Source organism: Mustela nivalis (assembly GCF_964662115.1).
Source record: "Mustela nivalis genome assembly, chromosome: 18".
In the NCBI taxonomy this organism is placed as follows: domain Eukaryota; kingdom Metazoa; phylum Chordata; class Mammalia; order Carnivora; family Mustelidae; genus Mustela; species Mustela nivalis.
The window spans coordinates 10,659,083-10,678,948 of NC_139037.1; the positions used below are offsets into that span (position 1 = coordinate 10,659,083).

A 19,866-nucleotide genomic window follows, 5' to 3' on the forward strand; every position below is an offset into this window, starting at 1 on the left:
GAATAAGAAATGAATCAGCAACTTCCTAATTCCTACACAATCCACATTCTTTTTCTTCCACCTATACAATCCACACTCTTTCCTACTTATAGCTATTGTGACTGACAATACTTCTCCTTAATGCTTGCTTTCCTAACAAAACACATTAACATGGTAAGTAAAGGCCAGGATTCATACTTAAAATGGTTATCAGGTACATTGGACTATCATATTTTAACCAAGGGAGACTTCGAAGTTTCAAATTTGATATATCAAGAAAAGGTGATGAGAGCTCTTGGAGTATCAATCTACTGTACGTGGTATGACACACATTTTCAGTGCTTAAAATTCTTCTGTAGTGTAGGATATGGTTATCATAACCTCGAGATGTTTTCTGGATGACTTATTAACCAATTAAGAATGTTAAAGTAAAAACTGAGAGGATAATAGTTCAGTAACATTTGGGGGCGACTACAATATGCCAGGAATATAAACAGCTCTGCTAATCTCCTTTCCTCCAGGTAGTGTTTCTTGACACATTTCAAACCATTTCAGAATAAAATAAATTGTGCAATATGCCTGTAGGGAATAAAATTAAGCAAACGCAGTGACAAAGAAAGATTACGGAACTTTACAGAAAGCACATCGTCATACCATTAGACACTTCATATTCCTACCTACAATGTTTAATAAGCAAGAGATTTTAGGAATAAAGAAGGGTTCAAGCCAGGTTCGTCTCATTAGTCTACGATAACAGGCAACCACAAGTTAATAGATTGCAATGGCAGAGAGAAGTTCAGCACTGAAGCCATTCGAGATGGAAGTTCTAAAACATGAAGATTTCTGGGGAATACTTAATGCTGAATTAATGGATGGATCCATTACTGGAGGCAGTCAGCATGTGAAACACCTCTAAGGATGACAGATAAATTATCACTCGGTGTCACCGCACCAGAAGTAAGATGTTGGCTTGACTTCATGGATGGAGAATGTTTGCTTTGCCCAAGTGGAGGTGTGAGAATTCTGCACAAGGTGTAGTGCCTCCGGTCTGCGCTGTCCAGGGTGTTGTCAAGAGCACAAAGATCACAGGGGGCAATACTGCAGGAATTAGGTGTTTACCTGCCCACAATCTGGAGAAAACATTCTTAAAATTTAGAATATATAAATGACACAAGCTGAGCACCATGCACCACAATGTAGTCCAAGGTTCTGAAAAGCCCTCAGTTGGAGGGAGAAGAAGCAGAAAACGATGGAGGCGGAAAATAATGGAGGATGACATGATGTACGTGGACTGCTGTGATTTCTGAACAGCCTCCTCTGCCAACATGACTATCACTATGAAGACTGGCCAAGAACACAGGTACAATGCAGGTTGGTGGAAGCCAGGTTATGGGCTGATAAGATCACTGGAAAGCAGCAGCTGAATTGAGAGAGTTGTGGAAAACAAGTGAAGGGAAGTATCTCAGAACACTGGATATTTATTACTTGAAGATAAACCAGCTGAAGAACTAAAAACTTAAGAAGAACCGTCCACCTAGATAATATGGATCTAGTACTAGAGGAGGCTCTCATGCACACAGAGCAGAAGGTCTTCTAGGGTCAACAACTGTGACAGTTTTCCTTGCGACTCACAGCATCCAGCGATATAACTGGGAAGAGTTGGTCATCCCACTCTCCTCCAGTCTACTCCCCGAATCCAAAATTGCCAGCCCAAAGCCCTAAGTGGGCTTCCAGAAGGATGGGCCTCTTCTACCAGTCTCTGGACCACAAGTCCAGGGAAGGCAAGAAAGGAGTAGGGCAGGAGAAGGCCTCCTGCTTTCTTTTGCCTCTTGTTCCCACCCTGGAAATGTTAGGTTGACCTAGAATGTGCAGGGCGTGTGCTCTTTGATCAGCAGAATCTCATGTCCAAAATGTTCAACTGAAGAACACCAAATGACATGACTGATTAAACAAAGATACCTAAGTAAACCTGGGATGGTGTTTTCTTTCTTTTAAGTCCTTATGGAAGCTTCCACAGTATATTGGTTAGGAACTCAGAGACACCTTAATAGATGCCAAATTATAAAGAACACGAGAGGGAGAAAAAACCCCAAATTCAAGACAGTGTTTACTTGAGGAGATGGAGATAGGACCCTGGAGGGGCAAATGAATGTTGATAATACTCTATTTCTAGGCTGGGAAATGCATGGTGTTCTAATTAGTATCCTTTAAAAGGCACATAATGTAAGAGGTGAACTACCAAGGACACTGGGAACAGGGAATATGGGAACTCCTGATCTTTGCAACTTTTTCATAAATGTAAAACTATTCAAAGATTAAAAGTGTATTTAGATAAAATAGTGTATAATAGAAACAAGTAAAACTACAGCGTGCACATATGATACATTTCACCATAAAATATAGCAGAATGAATAATAGCAATAAACATTTTCTGCAAAAAATGGGTAGGCATCGTTAAATATGAACACGAGGGATGCGAAATACTTTAAGAACGAGGATTCTATTTTCTGGATTTATACTTTTATCCAGTCTATTCATTTTATCTAGTCTTTTTTCTTCACATTTAACAATACGCCTGTTTTTAAAACCTTTTAGTGCTTCTAAATCTCTTCCTTTGAAGTGAAAGCTCTTAATTTGCTCCCCGTATCTTACCATTTATTAGAGGAATGCGCTCCTATGGATTGCCATAAAATCAACCATCTATTCCACGAGGTTTAATAAACGACTCGGTTCGGGAATGAACAAACCTCGGGACAGGAGGCGACTCAATTTGGAACGTCTTGCCGCTGTGCCGCCATTCACAGCAACCGATTGGCAGGGGTTTCCTTTGTTTGTTCCTTTTTTTTTTTTTTTTTTAAAGAAACTCTTCATTTTCCCTCGACCTCATTTCCACTTTGCTTGCCTGTGTGGAAGAGCAGCTCGAGACCCCTCCGGAGTTCCCACGCGTTCAGTGGCCGGAGCCGCGGGGCCGCAGCCCAGAGCTCAGGGGCCGGCGGGGCGCTCCCGCCTTCAGCAGGAAACAGGGACGGAGGGCGCCTGCCGCGGTCAGAGCCGCCTGCGACTTCGGGCCGAGGCTGAGCCGCGGCGGGCTCAGGAGCTGGAGCAGTCCACCCCCGCCTCCCCGGTCACTGCCTCTTCCGGCGCCACCTGCGCTGCCCAGTCAAGCGGCTCCTCTGGCGGAGAAGGAACCACGCACGCCTCACCCGGGTGGTCACGGGAAATGGGGCCACGCATGCGCACAACACCCCCGGCCAGCATCCGCCACCTCGGACCCACGGAGAGCGCTCCTGTGTTCTTGCACGGGATAGAGCCGTCCACAGAGCATGGACGGCTCCACAGAACGGTGGCGGGCAGGTGAACGCCTCTGTGAGAGGCTGGTGGTCAGCCCGGGGGTCGGTCACCGCCAGCAGTGTAGCTCCCAGAAGGCTGCCTCCCTTTGGTTAGTGGACGTTCCAGGGGTGAAGCGGCGGGGAGTAGGAGCGCCCCAGTGGCAGCAGCAGACTTCAGCCCAGCGCGCTGGCCAGGATTCCTGGATGAGAGGACACTGACATCAGCCACGTGTTCAACGGCAGGAGTGGCAGGAGCTGCCCGCAGAAGCTTCTTCCAGTTCCTCCGCAGAGTCATGAGGTGGCCTCCATCACCCCTCCTCCTGCAGATGGACCGTTGTTCCATTTGAAGTCAAGGTTGGTGCCACCTAAGTGGGTTCCTGCTGTGAGGACTTTGAGGACATCCTCCTCCCTCATTTGTAGGACATTGAGGGCTCCAGACATCAGTTACGACATGGACCCTTCCCTGGGTAGCCCAGAAAGTGTTTGTTTGTTCTTAGTATCTGGATGACTGATGCACGGTCTGTGTGCTTACTCTCAATTCTTAGAAGAAATCTGTAGTGTACTGATGAATAATAAAGATTGGGCTACTGCCACCAAATTCAAAAGTGATTCTACACAGAGGTGACTATTAAAATTCAAAATAACAGCAATAAGAAACCTACCAAATCATGATTAGAAATAAGTCTTACTACTACCAGTTTTACAACTTTGCCTTTCTAATGGCAAATCACATTTTATTTTAATTTTCCAGTGGTAAAGATTTATTTCCATTTCCAAGGTTTTCTTTTCCACGCTTTTAGTTCAATCAAACATCCAGGGCAGATAAATGCTTCATTCGTTTTTGTTCTGTTGGAGAGATGGCCTGGTGTTGAAGGTTGATGCCCTAATTTCATCAAATGTATCAGTGCATTATTACTGAGCAATGAACAGAGGTTTCTATGGCTAATTAGGTTAGATTATTTGCCATTGGCATAATATTGCCTTTCTGCATTGGGCAGTAGGAAAGCAATAAGGATGCTCCAGAGGAGCTAAGAGCCATGTGCAGGAAAATACTGCAATAAAACCAGCCCATAAAATCTGAGAAAGCCATATAAGAACCATTTAACACTAGGAAAATATTACAAAGTTTGAAAGTAAGAATGGAAGAGGGTTGTCTATTTGCAATCACTCTCATTGTCAAAATTGTAAACATAAGTAGATCCGCCTCTAAGAAATGCTTCATAGGTCATAGTTGGTCATCTTGATTCACTCAAAATTTCCACATTCAAAGAAAGTGAGAAATTATTCCATACTATTGAATTGGTTAAAACACGATGATATCTCCAAGACAAAGGGAGGAGTAATTGCAAATATGGGTCAATTGCCCGTATGGCCTGACTGCTTCTCTTACCTCCGAAATAGTAGGTACCACCTGAATAAAACTGTTCGGGCCCCAGGGAAGAAGCGGCAGAGGCCACTTGGCCATCTACGGCCACACTCAAGTGATTCCGTTTGGCAGATAAGGAGATGGAATGCCACTGCCCGTCATTTAATCCAACACCTGGGGAAGACAAAACCAGTTAAAAGAGATCTCTCTCAACAGTGAACAGTATAAGCAGTTAGAAACAAAATACACATAGCCCATAGCACTCAGTATATTAATAAAAGGATACAGAAAGACAGGAAAAGGAGGCAAGTGGGTACCCTCTTGTGGAAAATGGTGCATTATTCCTTTCTTAGGGCCTCAATAAAAAGCACAAAATCCCCAACTTTGGGCAAAGTCCTAAGTGGTTAAAAATCTTTCAATTATTTGGCATGCACAGTTTTTAGCTTCCGTCATGTAATTTATCTTTTCCAGGGAGGGCTTTAGGAAAAGCACATTTTCCAGAATTCTAGGTTAGACCCAATAAAATGATGTATTCTTTACATTTTTATGTAGTCATCTCTTATAATATTATATATTTAGCAACATATAGCAAGTCAATCATTACAAAAAATTACTGTAATGAATATTGAGGAATTTCCCATGTAATATGAACTTAAAAATTAAAGCAATGTGTGAAACCACAATTACATAGTCGATCCTCATGGTGTGTAGATTCCATATTTGCAAATTCACATACTCTCCATAATTTATTTTTAACCCCAAAATCAATACTCAGGGAATCTTTACAATCATTCACAGAAACGCACAGAGCACTGAATAAATTGAGTTGACCGACACATGTGTTTCCAGTGGAGGTTAAACAAGCAAATGCTTGTTACCGCTCTCATAGGTAAACACATTTCCCACATTTTTGGGCTTTTGGTTAGTGATTTTGCCATTTAAAAGACCCCAGGCGTAGTGATGAAGTACTGTCTGGTGTTTCTAAATGCAAGAAGGCTATAATGGTGCCTCGCAGAGAAAATACACATGTTATATGAACTTCATCCAGGCACTGGTTATAGTGCAGCTGGTCACGAGTTCAATGTTAATGGATCAACAATACATATCAAATAAGGTATCTTGACACGATCGCATAGAGAGCAAGGTTATATATTGACTGTTTAACAAAAATGTTGTGATCAGAAGGTCACAGGAACCTAACCTATAACTCCCCTAGGAGTGGTAACCATTCAATACCATTCAATATTTGCTAATTCAATGTTCACGATGACTTTACACAACATAACTAATGCAAATAGTGAGAATCAACTATATATATACAAATCTAATGATGGTCCTACTTTTTGTATAAATACGGGGAAGAACTGAAAGGAAATATCCCTATACAGAAACAGTAATTTTTGCATAACGGAAAATTGTGGGTTTTATTCACTTTTATATTTTCCCTGGATTTTTCAAGATTCTATAACCAAAAATTGCATTAATCAAAAATGAAAGTATTCTCTTCACCTCTAAAAAACAATCTCCCATTCCTCCCATGGCAGCTCTAGTTCGATGAACCCATGAGATGATTTAGCCCTTTCCTTCTTAAAGGGAATTAAGTCTACAAAAGGCTCTGTGTTTGAGTATTAGCAGACAGGTGGAAGCTAAGCATCTCTATTGTGGATTTACCAGTAAGGTTTATATCCATTGAATACCCAATGCTCTATGATTTTGTGTATCAAATTAGTAAACTAAAATAGAAGTACTCTATTAAACCCAAAGGTCATGGCCTCTTTTCTGATATTATGTACAATGTACAATTTCTTTACTTCCCCAGCCATTTTGGACCACAGGCTTTCAGACAGAAAATGCGTAGAAGCTCTCTTATGCGATTAAGCTCTTTGCTCTGGATTTATTTAGTATAACGCAAATTCCATCCTGGGCACTGATGCTCATTTTTATACTACATCCAGGAAGCAAAAAAGATTTTCAAAGACCCAACTGGCTTGGTTTGTGAAAGATAATGAGAAAGACCTGAAAACTGAAAAATGAAAAATGTAGGTTAGATACTTTTAGACACATTTTCTAAGAGGGGGCTCTGGAAATAGACGACAGAAGAGTTACGTAATCCCTGACGGTATGAGATCGGACTAAAATAGATCAAATGCCCCAGATTTGTCATCTAGAGCTTCCTTTAAGAGGATACATTTAGAGTGAAAGTCCTTGTACCGAGCTTTGCGTCACATGCAAAGACACCTCCCACCTTCCCTCCGCCACCATGCACTGCCACGGCCTCCTATTGGCTCTCTTGAAGACTGGACACGCCTGTAAACATCAGTTTGCTTCCGTTATCTTATCTTAGGCTTTTTACCGGTCCAGGACCATGCTTCTCAAACTCTGTGTGTTGATGAACTTTCTTTCCTGGCCTAGAGCAGACTGATACTTGCATAAAATTGAGGGCAAATTAGTTAATAAAAATTAAATAAAGAAGACCAAAAATACAAGCTCAGCGTCCATGTGTTTGGATGGCACGGCAAGATCTTATTGCTCTGACAGGTACTTAGAACTTAATGCTGAGTTTTATGCTCCTCTTGGAAACAAATATTTCACTGAATGGGTGTTAGTTCAGGGACCAAACTTTGAGGAGCTGTGCCCCAGGTATCTGCTGGGTGATGCAGACTGCGGGGTTAAAGTCAAAGCTTGGGAATTTCTTCTGTCAATACAGAAAGCAGTTTAGATTAAGAGCAAAAGACTGCTAGGACAGCGGCTCTGGCTCTGTCATCTGACCCAGTGAAGTCACCCACCTCACCAGCTAGCACGTAGTCAAGCTGTGCACTGTTTGTAGGGGAGCCACTGGAAAGCTCTTCCCAAGCCTCGTTTACAACAGACACCACTGACTTCTGAGAGGGAGGCTTGTTCCCCATTAGTGGGATTTACTATGTAAATGAAACAATGAAAAGTCCCATGAGTTTCTTTCTCTTTACATGACATAACAAAAGGGTCATTTTAAAATTAGGTTCTATTTTTTTTTTTTAAGTTTACAACTACTTCCCGCTTTTAGGTCTGATTAGAGGGAGCCCCTTAAAAGACCACACCACTGTGAAAGAAGGGAAACAGAAGAATCACAGAATTTGTACTTTTTCTTGTTCGTGATGTTAGGTAAGTAAATGCTAATTCGAGGACTGCTCCTACCCCTCCTAAGTTTTGAATCTGGGGGAGGGGCCTGTTGTGGGTATAATAAAAAAAATAACAGTTTTTATGGATTTCATAAAAAGTACTGTGTGCTTTACATGCATTGTACATTTCATCTTCAACACTGCTAGTATCATGCTCATTTTCAATATGGGGAAAACGAGGCTCAAGTAAGAACAAATGATCCACGGTACTGTCCAGCTGGTAAGCTGATTCCCAAAACCCATACTCTTCTCTGCCTGCAGGACAAGCAGTCCCTTTATTTTTTTGCTCTTATAAATAATTAAATTTGAAAAAGTGAAAAGCAGCCCCCAAACAGTGAGGAAGTGGCCTGGCATTCTGAACAAAGCCTTGGTGGTATGGGACTTCGGTGGCCACACCGGGCTAGGCCTTGCTGTTCTCCCACTGAGCACAATCTCATAGAAACCAACATTAATCAAGGCAACTCTGTGATGACAATGCAGTTGGACCAAAAAAAAAAAAAAGAAAGAAAAGAAAGAAAGTCAAGATGACTTTATAATCTTGTGTAAGCCCAGACAATAACAGGCTACTGCGAAAACCACAAAAATACCAGACTTAATCTTCTGGATAATATGAATGACAACCGATTTTATTTGTTTATTTTTTATACCAGATTACCAATTACAGCTTTGGCCTTATTTCATCCTTCCATCCTAGAGAAGATTTATAAAGACACCTCATCACACAGTTGCTAAGCCTCACTTCCTAGCAGCATTTAATCCAGAGGAATTTTCCATTTCCTCGAAATCTCCCCGCAAATAAGCTAACAAACCAAAATCTTCCAATAAATCATTCTTAACACCCTATATTAAGACACGCCCATGGCTCCCCAGGGTGTGTGTTCTCCTTGCCGCGATAATCAATAAACCCAACTCATTTAATTACAGGTACATTCACTTTGGACTTTTGGTGGAAAGCACTGACAGCTCTAAATGGAATAATGAAAGAAGAGAAAAATAGAAGTGTTTGCAATTATATGTAGTAGGGGAGAACACGACTGTTTACCAGAACTCTCTCCCTCTCTTTCCTTTTCCCTTCCTCTCTCCCTCTTCCTCCTTTCTCTCTCTCTCTCTTCCTCCCTCTCTTTTTCTCCCCTAATTAGGTCCAAACACACAAACACACAAAATACAGAAGGACGAAAATGACTTACATCTGTTCCTTGTACACAATCTTCTGGTACCAACCCTAGATTGCTACAAAGAAACTGTGACAGCTTAGCCACCATCACTGTCTCAGAAGACTGCGATGGGCATCCATGAAATAAGATTTTATAAAGAAAAAAAGCCCGCTGTACAGGGTAGGTTCTTTGCAAAGGTGCCAAGGTGGTAATACGTAGGCTCTTGCTCAAGGAGCAACTTAAAGGTTTTTCTTGTTCTTTAATATCTTTAAGTGCTCTGAAACAGTGTCAGAAATTCCTATATCCATTAACTTTAGTCACTAACCAGATCTAAAGTTCCAGACAACCAGACGGCTCTTGTCAAGATGGAAATATGGAGATCACTGGTGCCAATCACTTCAGGAGAAAGAAGGAGTTTCCGGGAGTGACAGGTTTACAATCTGAAAGGTAGGGATATGCTAACAATGAAAGGCAAGAACGTGGGATAAAACAAGGCTTCTCCTGGGTTAGGCAAATCAAGAAGGCTGCTCTTCTGCCAGGGCCACAAGAATCGAAGGTCTAGTAAATGAAAAATGCCAGAAATATCTCTTACTCTGCAACCCTGCATCACCAGGTCTTGCGCATAGAGCAAGAAGCTGGTTTAAAGGCCTGATTTTCACAGGCAAAAGCAGAAGCAGAAATGCTAAACCATAGCAGAAATCTCAAATCCTACAATAACGAGTTTGCTTTAAATAGGAAAATATAAGCACGCTGTTTGTTGGGTCCTTGATGCCGTCTGAATGATTTTTGTTTTGACATCTATAAAAGCGACAAATACTGGAAATATTTTGTGTCACGAAGAATTTTGTAAAACTGCTAATATCTTTCATTATTCAGACTAGTATCTTTAATATTTCAAAAATTATACAGGCTGACACAGTATTTTCAAAGAATTCCAAGTGACAATTTGCCAAACTGTATATCACATTAAAAATTTATCCTGCTAATTCAAAGATCTGGACAATTCTGTTCTTTCCCAACACAATTTCATTTTTATTCCACTACAAAAGATAGAAAAATTATGATCTTTTAAAACATGTAAGATTAGTGATTTGTATCTTCAGGAGCTATGAAAAATTGAGCCACCCTTACAGAATGCAAAGCTTTGACATAATATACAAATCCGTCAATAAGTATTTGATTCCCTTTAAGCAGTCATTATAATACATTCTGACAAAGGACTTAATTCTTGAACATTGTACATGTGAAAGCCTTCCCCCAGAAGAAAACCAATGAACCACCCACCCAGTACCATTTACACACTGTATTTTCAAGTGCAAAAGGTGCTTGCCTCACTGAAACTGGCCAAAATTAATATTTTTCAAGAAACTGGAAAAATGGGAGTGGGGGAGTTTGTAAGTCAAGGCCTACTTGTATAATCTGAAGTATAACGATTTCTCCTAACTTGGCATTCATCCGTAGTCAAGACTTCTTGTTATTAAGCTATGGAAACAGTCACACTGAGTCCTCTGATGCCATAATGGGTTATATTATATATGAATTTAAACATTAATTTAGAGATTTTTAAATCATTCAGAGAGTATTCTATACAGACCTATGCTTAGTAATTTAATAAATATTCCTGCCTGTAATGTGTTTAGAAACGGACTGACTTCATGGGGCTCACTATAGTAACACTGTACGGAAGCAGTTTATTTAAGATTTTGAAAGAAGGCTGTGAATATAACCACTTCTTAGGATGTCAAATAAATCACAGTAAACTACACATTAATGACAAGCTTACATTTTTAGGCCCTCATTTTAGGGAGCCTATTAATTATTCATATGGCACTGATTAATTTATTTCCTTTTGTCAAGCCTGCAAATCTACCACATTTTGAGCATTACATTAAAAAGTCACAACATAGTGGTTGTTAAAAATTATAATTAATATTGAACTTTCAGCTCCCACATTTAAACTGCAGTGATATGTTGAACAACAAAAAGATACATAAAGACTATGGATTTATGCATCCATTTGTATACTTGTTCTTCCTATATTTAGTTTCTGACTGTAATCTACCTGGTTTTTCCTCTCTCAATCATATTATATTAATTTGGTCATAGTTGAATATAAAGGAGTACTACAATGGCATCTTTTTTTTTTTTTTAAAGATCATTTATTAAACTGATGTAGCAATTTACCCCAATGTGACCTCTAGTTGCTTGGCTTGGGTGTTATTCCACATATATGAAAATGTGATGGAGATCCCTTGTCAAGAACTATATAATTTTAATGAAGAGACAAAAATATCCCTCACCCAAAGCACTGACCTAAATTAGACATTAATTTTCCAGATACTCATACAGTCTCCTTAATTATATTACTTCAAATCATTATGATACCGTATTGCCTAGAAGTGGAGAGAATCCTATTTGGTGCCCAAATGGAGAACTTCACATGAATCTTTCCATCCTCCTCAAATATATCCAACTCTGTACAGCATACATCAGCAAATGAAGTCACATCACACACAAATCTAGAAATAGAGATCTAGATCCACGAAAGACCTCTCGCTTTCTCTCACAGAGCAGATAAGGCTAATAGCTGTGTTAGAGCCTACTCTTCCATTGAAGATGCCCAGTAAACTTTTGGGTCCATTTCAAAGACCTTCACATTTTCCCAAAACACTTTTCCTCAGAATATAGTCACTTATCTGAAGTGGGCAAGAGAAGAGGGTCATGAAAGAACACTTCTATTCCCCCGTAACTATCGTTTGGTTAATAAAAACTGCTAGTGTCGAAGCCATATTTAAAAGGAAATTGGAATCAAGGTCCTGTAAGGCAGAGCACTGATAATCTTATTAACTCAAGTATTCATTTATTAAACAAATACTAATTTTTTGGTTATGCATAAAATTTTATGGAAAAGGGACCGAGAAATAATGAAATCTTTCAAACCCATATGCTTTGCCTGCAGGAACACACTTATTACCTGCTGTGATGTCACTGGGTAATTTTCCTGGCTGGTAGAGATTCAGCCTAAGTTTTCCATCATTAAGAAAGAGGAGGAGACCCCCTGAAACCAGGTGAAGTTCGCTGAATAGCAGAAGTCCTGCCTTATTCCAGGTTCGAATTTGAAACATGGCCGAAAGCTCGTCCTCCCTGGAAAAGCCTGGCAGGGCTAAGTAACTCTTGGGGCTGAGAAAAGTCACAGGCACAGACTGTGATTGTGAACAGGAAAACGACACATTTCCCTGGGAAGAAAGCAAAAGAAAAAGCTTTAAGAATAGCTCACATCATTTTAGTAATAGAAATGGGAGTATTCACAGACTGTTTATCGATCTCAAATCATCCTTGGTTTAAAACAACAACAAATTGCTAACAACATGAAGATTCAAATCCTTGCCGTATAGCTGAAAGATTCTTCATATCCTGTGATAGTATGGTCAGGCAAATCTTTCCCTGGGTTCTTGGTGAAATCCGTTTTCCCCCAGCTCTCAGCTTCTACAAAGGCATCTAACTCAATGCCATTGAAGTCAATAAAATGTATTTAAGCCAATTTTTGTTTTTTTAACTTTCCTTGGCTTTCCATTCCCTGGGCTCTGGGTAAAATCCTTTTCTCCTTCATCCTTTGATGCCTTTGGTTCTAATCCACCCCATAATGTACCCAATATTAATGAGGTACATTATGTACCTCAAAAATACATTATGTATTTTTTCATATTTTTCTCTTTTCCCATTGGATCGCTTATTTATATGTAATATATGTATATATAGTTTCAGTTTTATGTTCAGTTATATGTACATAAGCACATACTTAAGATATATGTTGACAATATACCTGCACATTAAGTATTATTTATTTTAAAAAAATAGGAGCAATTGCTGGGTCATAGGGCAGTTCTATTTTCAACATTTTGAGGAACCTCCATGCTGTTTTCCAGAGTGGCTGCACCAGCTTGCATTCCCACCAACAGTGTAGGAGGGTTCCCCTTTCTCCGCATCCTCGCCAGCATCTGTCATTTCCTGACTTGTTGATTTTAGCCATTCTGACTGGTGTGAGGTGATATCTCATTGTGGTTTTGATTTGTATTTCCCTGATGCCGAGTGATATGGAGCACTTTTTCATGTGTCTGTTCGCCATCTGGATGTCTTCTTTGCAGAAATGTCTGTTCATGTCCTCTGCCCATTTCTTGATTGGATTATTTGTTCTTTGGGTGTTGAGTTTGCTAAGTTCTTTATAGATTCTGGACACTAGTCCTTTATCTGATATGTCGTTTGCAAATATATTCTCCCATTCTGTCAGTTGTCTTTTGATTTTGTTAACTGGGTAGGAGAAGAATAAATGAAACAAGATGGGATTGGGAGGGAGACAAACCATAAGTGACTCTTAATCTCACAAAACAAACTGAGTGTTGCTGGGGGAAGGGGGTTTGGGAGAAGGGGGTGGGATTATGGACATTGGGGAGGGCATGTGCTTTGGTGAGTGCTGTGAAGTGTGTAAACTTGGTGATTCACAGACCTGTACCCCTGGGGATAAAAATATATGTTTATATAAAATAAAAAATTAAAAAAAAATAGGAGCTAAATGTTTAGAACTAAAAATTACCTTATGGAAATCCTTTTGAGCTATGTGGCATACATCTAATTCCTTCTTTTTGTTGACTGCGTAATATTCTATTATGTGAATATTCCAACTTTTACTCAGTCGTTTTACTGTTAATATGCCTATCCTTTGTTTGCAGGTTATGCCTCTCCCATAATGCTATAATAAAGAACTCCCCATGCTCTTATGTGTATTTTCAGTTCTACAGAAGAGGGTTCTAAATACAGAACTACATATACCTATATGTTTTAATAAATATTTCCAGCTTCTTTTCCAAAAAGAAGTTAAAGTACTCCACATTTCCACTGGTAATATACAAGGATATCCTTGTCCCCACATCCTTGGCAGGAATAGGTGTTACAGATCTTTTAAATCTGCACAAGTTCAATGACAAAACGGCAACATGATAGATCATTTTTATTTATCTTGCATTTACCTGACCAACAGTGAATCTGAACATTTTTCATGAGTTTGTAGCTCTTTTGGACCAGCTTTCCTCAGAATGGTCTGTTTATATCCTTAGCACATTTTTCCTATTATGTTTTACACTGGACACTCAATGCGTAATGCATTCCTTACATTCCTTTATTTTTTTAAAGATTTTTTAAAAGATTTTATTTTTAAGTAATCTCTACACTTAACTCAAAACCCAAAGATCAAGATGAGCCAGCAAGATATCCCAACATTTCTTTATTTTTAAAACATTTTTGGCCTTTTCTTATCATTATGCCTGTATCAGCAGATTAACATATGTTATTTCTCATCTAATGGTTTTATGATAGATCTTCAAGATACCTTAGAATTGCATAAATTTTCATTAAAATACTACATATATATAAATTATTCTGCTCGTACAGTAAAATAGATATTTAAGGATTTAAAAAACTTTAAGGTCTGAATTATTTAGAAATAATTAAGCACGTTCCTTAACAGGCTTCAGAAATGACAATACACATATTTATTTTCCCTAAAAGTAATCTTTAACATGTTTTCCAAATACCGATTTGAAAAGTCAGTGAAATCAACTTTACCTAGAAGGATACACATTGGAATTAAACCATTGGTATTGGTTAAACAAAAATATTTGGCTATACTGTGATTCTGTTAAAAATGAATTAGCTTTCCTTGTGGACAAATACATTGTCCCAGTAAAGGAAATAACAAAAGTGGGAGAGTAAACTACACTGACCCATAATGTAAAGGCAATTAGAAACTAACAAACCGCATAAAACTGGAAACATTTTACCAGCTGCAGTGTGGTCTGATGCTTCATTTGGACAGCTACCCTCTAGCCTGCAAGCAGCAAATCCTCTTGCCTGAGAAAAGTGGGTGTTAGCTGCACGAGCAGTTTCTGGAAACTCCTTTGCCAATGAAACATACACATCTATCTACAGTATTTTTATTTTCCTTTTAAATCATCTTCTCTTTTATTAAAAAATAACTAAAAATCTTTCTGGATGGTATACTCCCATAAATACTACCAATTCACACACAGAGAATCAGGAATAAAATCTTTGGTAAACAGTAAATATTCCCACGATACGCTCTGGTATTGGCTGACACAGCACGCATGGGCTTACATGGATACATCCTCAATTTTGAACAATTAAAGAAATGTATTTAAATGGATCTGTGTGTGGGCTTTTCTATCATGGTTAAACTGGAAACCATGTTTCCCAGAGCCCCCTTCCGTGCCTGGTTCTGGTGAAGAGTTAGCCCAAAATGAAGCGTCTGTGGTATTTGAGTCAAAAGTGAGATGCCAGCCATTTCCTTCCAAAGGATTTTTTTTCCTATGACAAAACACAGTGAAAGATGATCACAGAGAAGCTGGCCTGTTCCAGTTTGTCCTGGCTCTCCTTCACTCTGCTCTGTCTCTTCTTCCTGACAGCTGCCCTCCACATTCCAGTTCCTCTGACAATTGTTAAGATCCAGGTCCTAAAATAGATCCCTTGTTCATAAAACTCATAGTGGTGCTGCTTCCCTGACCGAACCCTGACCAGTAAAGTCATATTTAAAATCTGCTACATTTCCACAGAATTAGAATATAATGCACCCTGACCAACACTGCTATTGGAACAGACTGGCAGATGCAGTGTTGTAACAGCCTATTAGTTTCTTTTATTTGTTATGAATGACCATGGCAGAATACAGGTTTTCAAATGCCTCTCTCATATACATGGATGTTAACTAATTCCAGGAACTTGGTATGCCTATTTAGGGAGTTTGTCAGGGAATATCTTATTAAGGAAGTTACACAGCAAAGAAATTAGTCCCCTGGAGTAATAACATCACTAAATTAAATTACCAACCATAAAAAGAAAAAATGCTTTACTTCATATAAAAATAAAAATAATCCTGGCCTGTGCATTATAATTTCTCTAGATGGGATTAATCCTTTCTCTGCATATTGCCAGGCAGAGAAAATTTTTAGAAGAATAATCTCTAAAACATAGTGTCAAGTGGGAATCCAAAAATGGAGCAGTTTTATTGTGTGGAAAAGTAACAGAGTTTCACTCATTCATTTACATGAGGATTCTCTTACCGTAGCGATGATCTCCGGTTTTTGTTGCTTGGCCAAATCAATGATATCTACTCCATTATAAAAGAGGTTTTCTAGACACCCATGAAAATTCTTATGGGGGAATGATACTGATTTTCCAGGTGCTGGAATCCCTCCAAAGCTGATCTTAGAAAGAAAAATGGCATCAATAATATTGTTTAGTGATTTTCTGATAATCTGCTTAAATAATTATGATTAGCAGCTATAGCTTTAATCACCACAGATTAATCAATTTTTCATCACTACACTGCCATGTTGCTAATTTCATATGAATACTTTTTTAAATTAAAATGCAGATTTGAAAACAAATTTACATGCATTCCGTTTTCATTTACACGAGAGCTTGATTATTCTTACAAGTTACTAATCTTATCTGGATTTGATGTTTATTGGTTGATGAATCAAAAGGCGGCTTTATATCCATGGTAAAGCTCTGTTTAATAACATAACTGGTTATAATGGCATTTTGTTTTATCTACATTTCCGGCACATATTGGTTATTTGTACATTTTAATCAATTGATAATCTATTCACTACTCCAACATCTCCATAAATCTACACTGTTCAAGGATGCCCTATAGCACACACACACACACACACACACACAAACAAAACAAACAAACAAAAAAAACATGCAACACATTTTATATTCACTTATACGATCTCCTGGAGATTTCCTACATGTGATAATCTGTGACTACGCATTTCAGATTAAAAAAAAAAAAAAAAAACTCTCTCTCTGTAAGAGTAGATTAACATATTGTCAGGAAGATGAAGGTCAGGAGTATCTGCCCGAGTCTGCTCTTGTGAGTCAGGTCACCTTGGGAAACACTTCTCCAGGACTTGGATTTACTCTGAAAGAGGGGAGCGGTGCTCCCTACGGTGTATTTTCTTTTGCATGACTCCCCAACATATACGTTGTAAAAATCTGTATTTATTGAAACATTAACTATCACACCTCATAATCAAGGTCCAGGTAACTGAACTCTCCCTGGGCGTGGAAACGGTGCCTGTGCTCATCTACTGTAAAGTTGACTTGCTTGCCCACGCGCTGGAGGAGCACGGAGTGCCAGTGCTGATCGTCCAGCAGGCTGCCCAGGGTGAGATTGATGAGCGTGTGCGCCGAGGGCAGTCTGGCTTCCCCTGAGAGGAGAAAACAGTAACAGCACTCTTATTCCCAGTCTAAAAAAAAAAAGTTCCCCCTTGTGGACCAGCATCTCTCGTAACAATCGCCATCTCCTTCCTCGCATTCCGCCAAAGACACTAATACGGATCCACCTGAAGTTTGAATATAATATCCTTCCAACCTTGTAATTTCTTCCATTGTTCATTCTTTTTATTAGTATTTCCCATCACATGCTCATTTGCAATGTAAATTTTATCTTTGCTACAACCTCATTATTTTTACTACCTCAGTATTTTTCAGTGACCCATCCCTTTCTTCGTGATGTTTGAAAAGAGCTATGTAGTTCTCTTGGTACTTTGTAAAAAATATCAAATGAGGGTCTTGTACAATTTGCAAAATATGAGCCATTTGTACATGAAAGTGCAATATTGGTGTACATATGAGCCCTCTAATATGGAAATAAGGCACCTTTAACTGTTAAAAGAGAAGCTATAAAAATATAAAGTTACTAAAGTGATATCCAAATGGCCAGATTTTTCAAGTACTTCACCAAATAACTTTACCTGAATTAATAAGTAAAAAGAGCCTTCCTCTTCTTAATTCCAGTGTGATGTGATCTCCGTTTTGTCCTTCCCGGTGGAGCAGAATTCCATCACTCTGCATAGTTTTAAATTTCAAAGAAATAATATCCTTTACTGGGCTCAGGGAGTTTTGGTCAAATCTGTAGAGAAGGGAACTTTTTCCATCAAGATCAACCACCTCTGATCCTAGGGACAAAGACATTAATAGTCATTCTAAAGGACATATATGCTTTTTATTAAAGCATCTTAAATGTGTGTGTGTGCATATATATATATATATATATATATAAAATATATGCATATGATATACATATAAACAGATATATATATATAAAGCATTGTGCATTGTGCACACACACATGCATAGTTCAGTTCAAGCCAATCATAAGAGAAAATAAAAGTTCCAATGTCTAATTCCCTCTTGATGCCTGGGATTGATTCCATTCTAGCTTTTACTAACCTATTTACAAAATCATGATCTAGAAATACATCTTAAACTGTATTCTTAATTTTCTCTATTATTGAAAGTTATTTCTTTTCATTCAATAAAAAAAAAGAAAATCAGGGAAAAGGTTATGATCAATATCCCCAAGACCACTTTGCTTATTTCACAATCAGTATTTTAATGATGTTCCTGAAGTGTAGATGTTAAATGGTTTATAGCTCCTGAAAAAATGTTTTTGACATCTCAAAATTCTCCCAAACATGCTGTAGGTAAGGGATCTGCATAAAATACCCATATATACATCAGACTCATCAAATGCTACCTCAAGTATATATTAAGCTGACCTTTGTGTTTTGTTTTATCTTATTATTTTTGTGGCTAAGTAATAGTACTTAAGAACAATGCCATACTCTGTCTTCTAGAGGACATCGTTGCAAAGACATTCACTTAATGATATTATAAGGGCTGTTCTGCTGCATTTGTGTCAAAACTGTGACATTGACATGTTTTTTCAGCTTTCTGATGGTGTCTTATCTACTCATTGTCAAGATCACTTTTATTCAGTTCATCTGAAAAAAGATGTCATGTTAAACCAGTAACGTAACAGCACATCTGTCAAAATCAGTTGCATCCTGAACAACAGACACAAAATAGAACTGATAATACTCAGAAAGCCCAGCAGTGTTTTCTGCATTTTGCAAGTCGAAGTTGTTTTTTCTTTTTTAAAGACAATTACCCTTGAGAGTACATTTATGTAATAATGAAGAGGTTAGGGAAACCCAATGAAGCTGTTTTTCAACTGGTTAGCTGACTCTTCCCAGTCAATGAAATGACAGTAAAGTTTACTCATCTTGTTTCATTTGACAAAATTATTACAGCTACTTGTATGCCCAAATATACATTTCATTCAGATTATCCATCATATTTAATGTGAACCATTTATACTCACCACCCCCGGAAATTTTTTTCAACTATTTTATGCAGCTATCTTTTGAAAATTCAGAGGTTTGATTTTTCCACATCTTGTTAATGTGCTTATAAAGAATTCATTCACCAAATGCACATGAATAAACATTGCATTTTGTAGAAAGAATAATGTTAACTGAACAATTATTCCTTGTTATATAGCTGAATGAATGTGCACGGTAAAAACATAACTCTGTGTCAAATACAAATAATGTGTTCTATGATTATTAGATTACAATAAATTAAGAAAAATTCCAATAAGACAGACTTTAAACGTTGACATATTCAGAGCCATGCAGTTATCTCTGAGTTAATGTATCGCTTAAAGGCAACCATCATCATAATGATTTTATTTTAGATAAAGTCTATTTTTGGAATTAGCTACCAAGAGAATTTTTTTTTCCAGTAAAGGTTCAACCTGTGTGATTTCAGCATACTATTTCTTTTTTCTCTTTTTCACTATTATTAGCATATTACAATGGTCATATATATTCACCCTTCATGGCACCTAAAGCTTTCGTGGCTTCGATATTTCTATCAGCAAAAACAGGAGAGTGGACAACATATCAGGCATCTCTTAAACTGAAGCTACGTGCCAATTTCCTTCACTCTTA

The 19,866-nt window shown here is 38.3% G+C and overlaps 1 protein-coding gene and 1 long non-coding RNA gene across 4 annotated transcripts in view; one reads left to right on the forward strand and one right to left on the reverse strand.

The window, feature by feature from the left end:
- The window catches only part of CNTNAP4 (contactin associated protein family member 4), a 238,891-nt gene that overhangs the window by 74,928 nt on the left and 144,097 nt on the right, over positions 1-19,866 (reverse strand). For all 3 annotated transcript variants that reach the window (XM_082712185.1, XM_082712184.1, XM_082712186.1), the window contains exons 5-9: positions 17,824-18,027; positions 17,093-17,277; positions 16,117-16,260; positions 11,961-12,222; positions 4,699-4,848 (exon numbers count right to left, since the gene is read on the reverse strand). In XM_082712185.1, coding sequence (XP_082568311.1) covers positions 4,699-4,848; positions 11,961-12,222; positions 16,117-16,260; positions 17,093-17,277; positions 17,824-18,027 — 945 coding nt within the window. The remainder of the gene's footprint in view (positions 1-4,698; positions 4,849-11,960; positions 12,223-16,116; positions 16,261-17,092; positions 17,278-17,823; positions 18,028-19,866) is intronic.
- Positions 3,240-8,915, forward strand: LOC309853764. Its single transcript, XR_014305926.1, has 3 exons — positions 3,240-3,662; positions 7,718-7,815; positions 8,757-8,915. It is a non-coding gene; the product is annotated as an uncharacterized lncRNA (long non-coding RNA).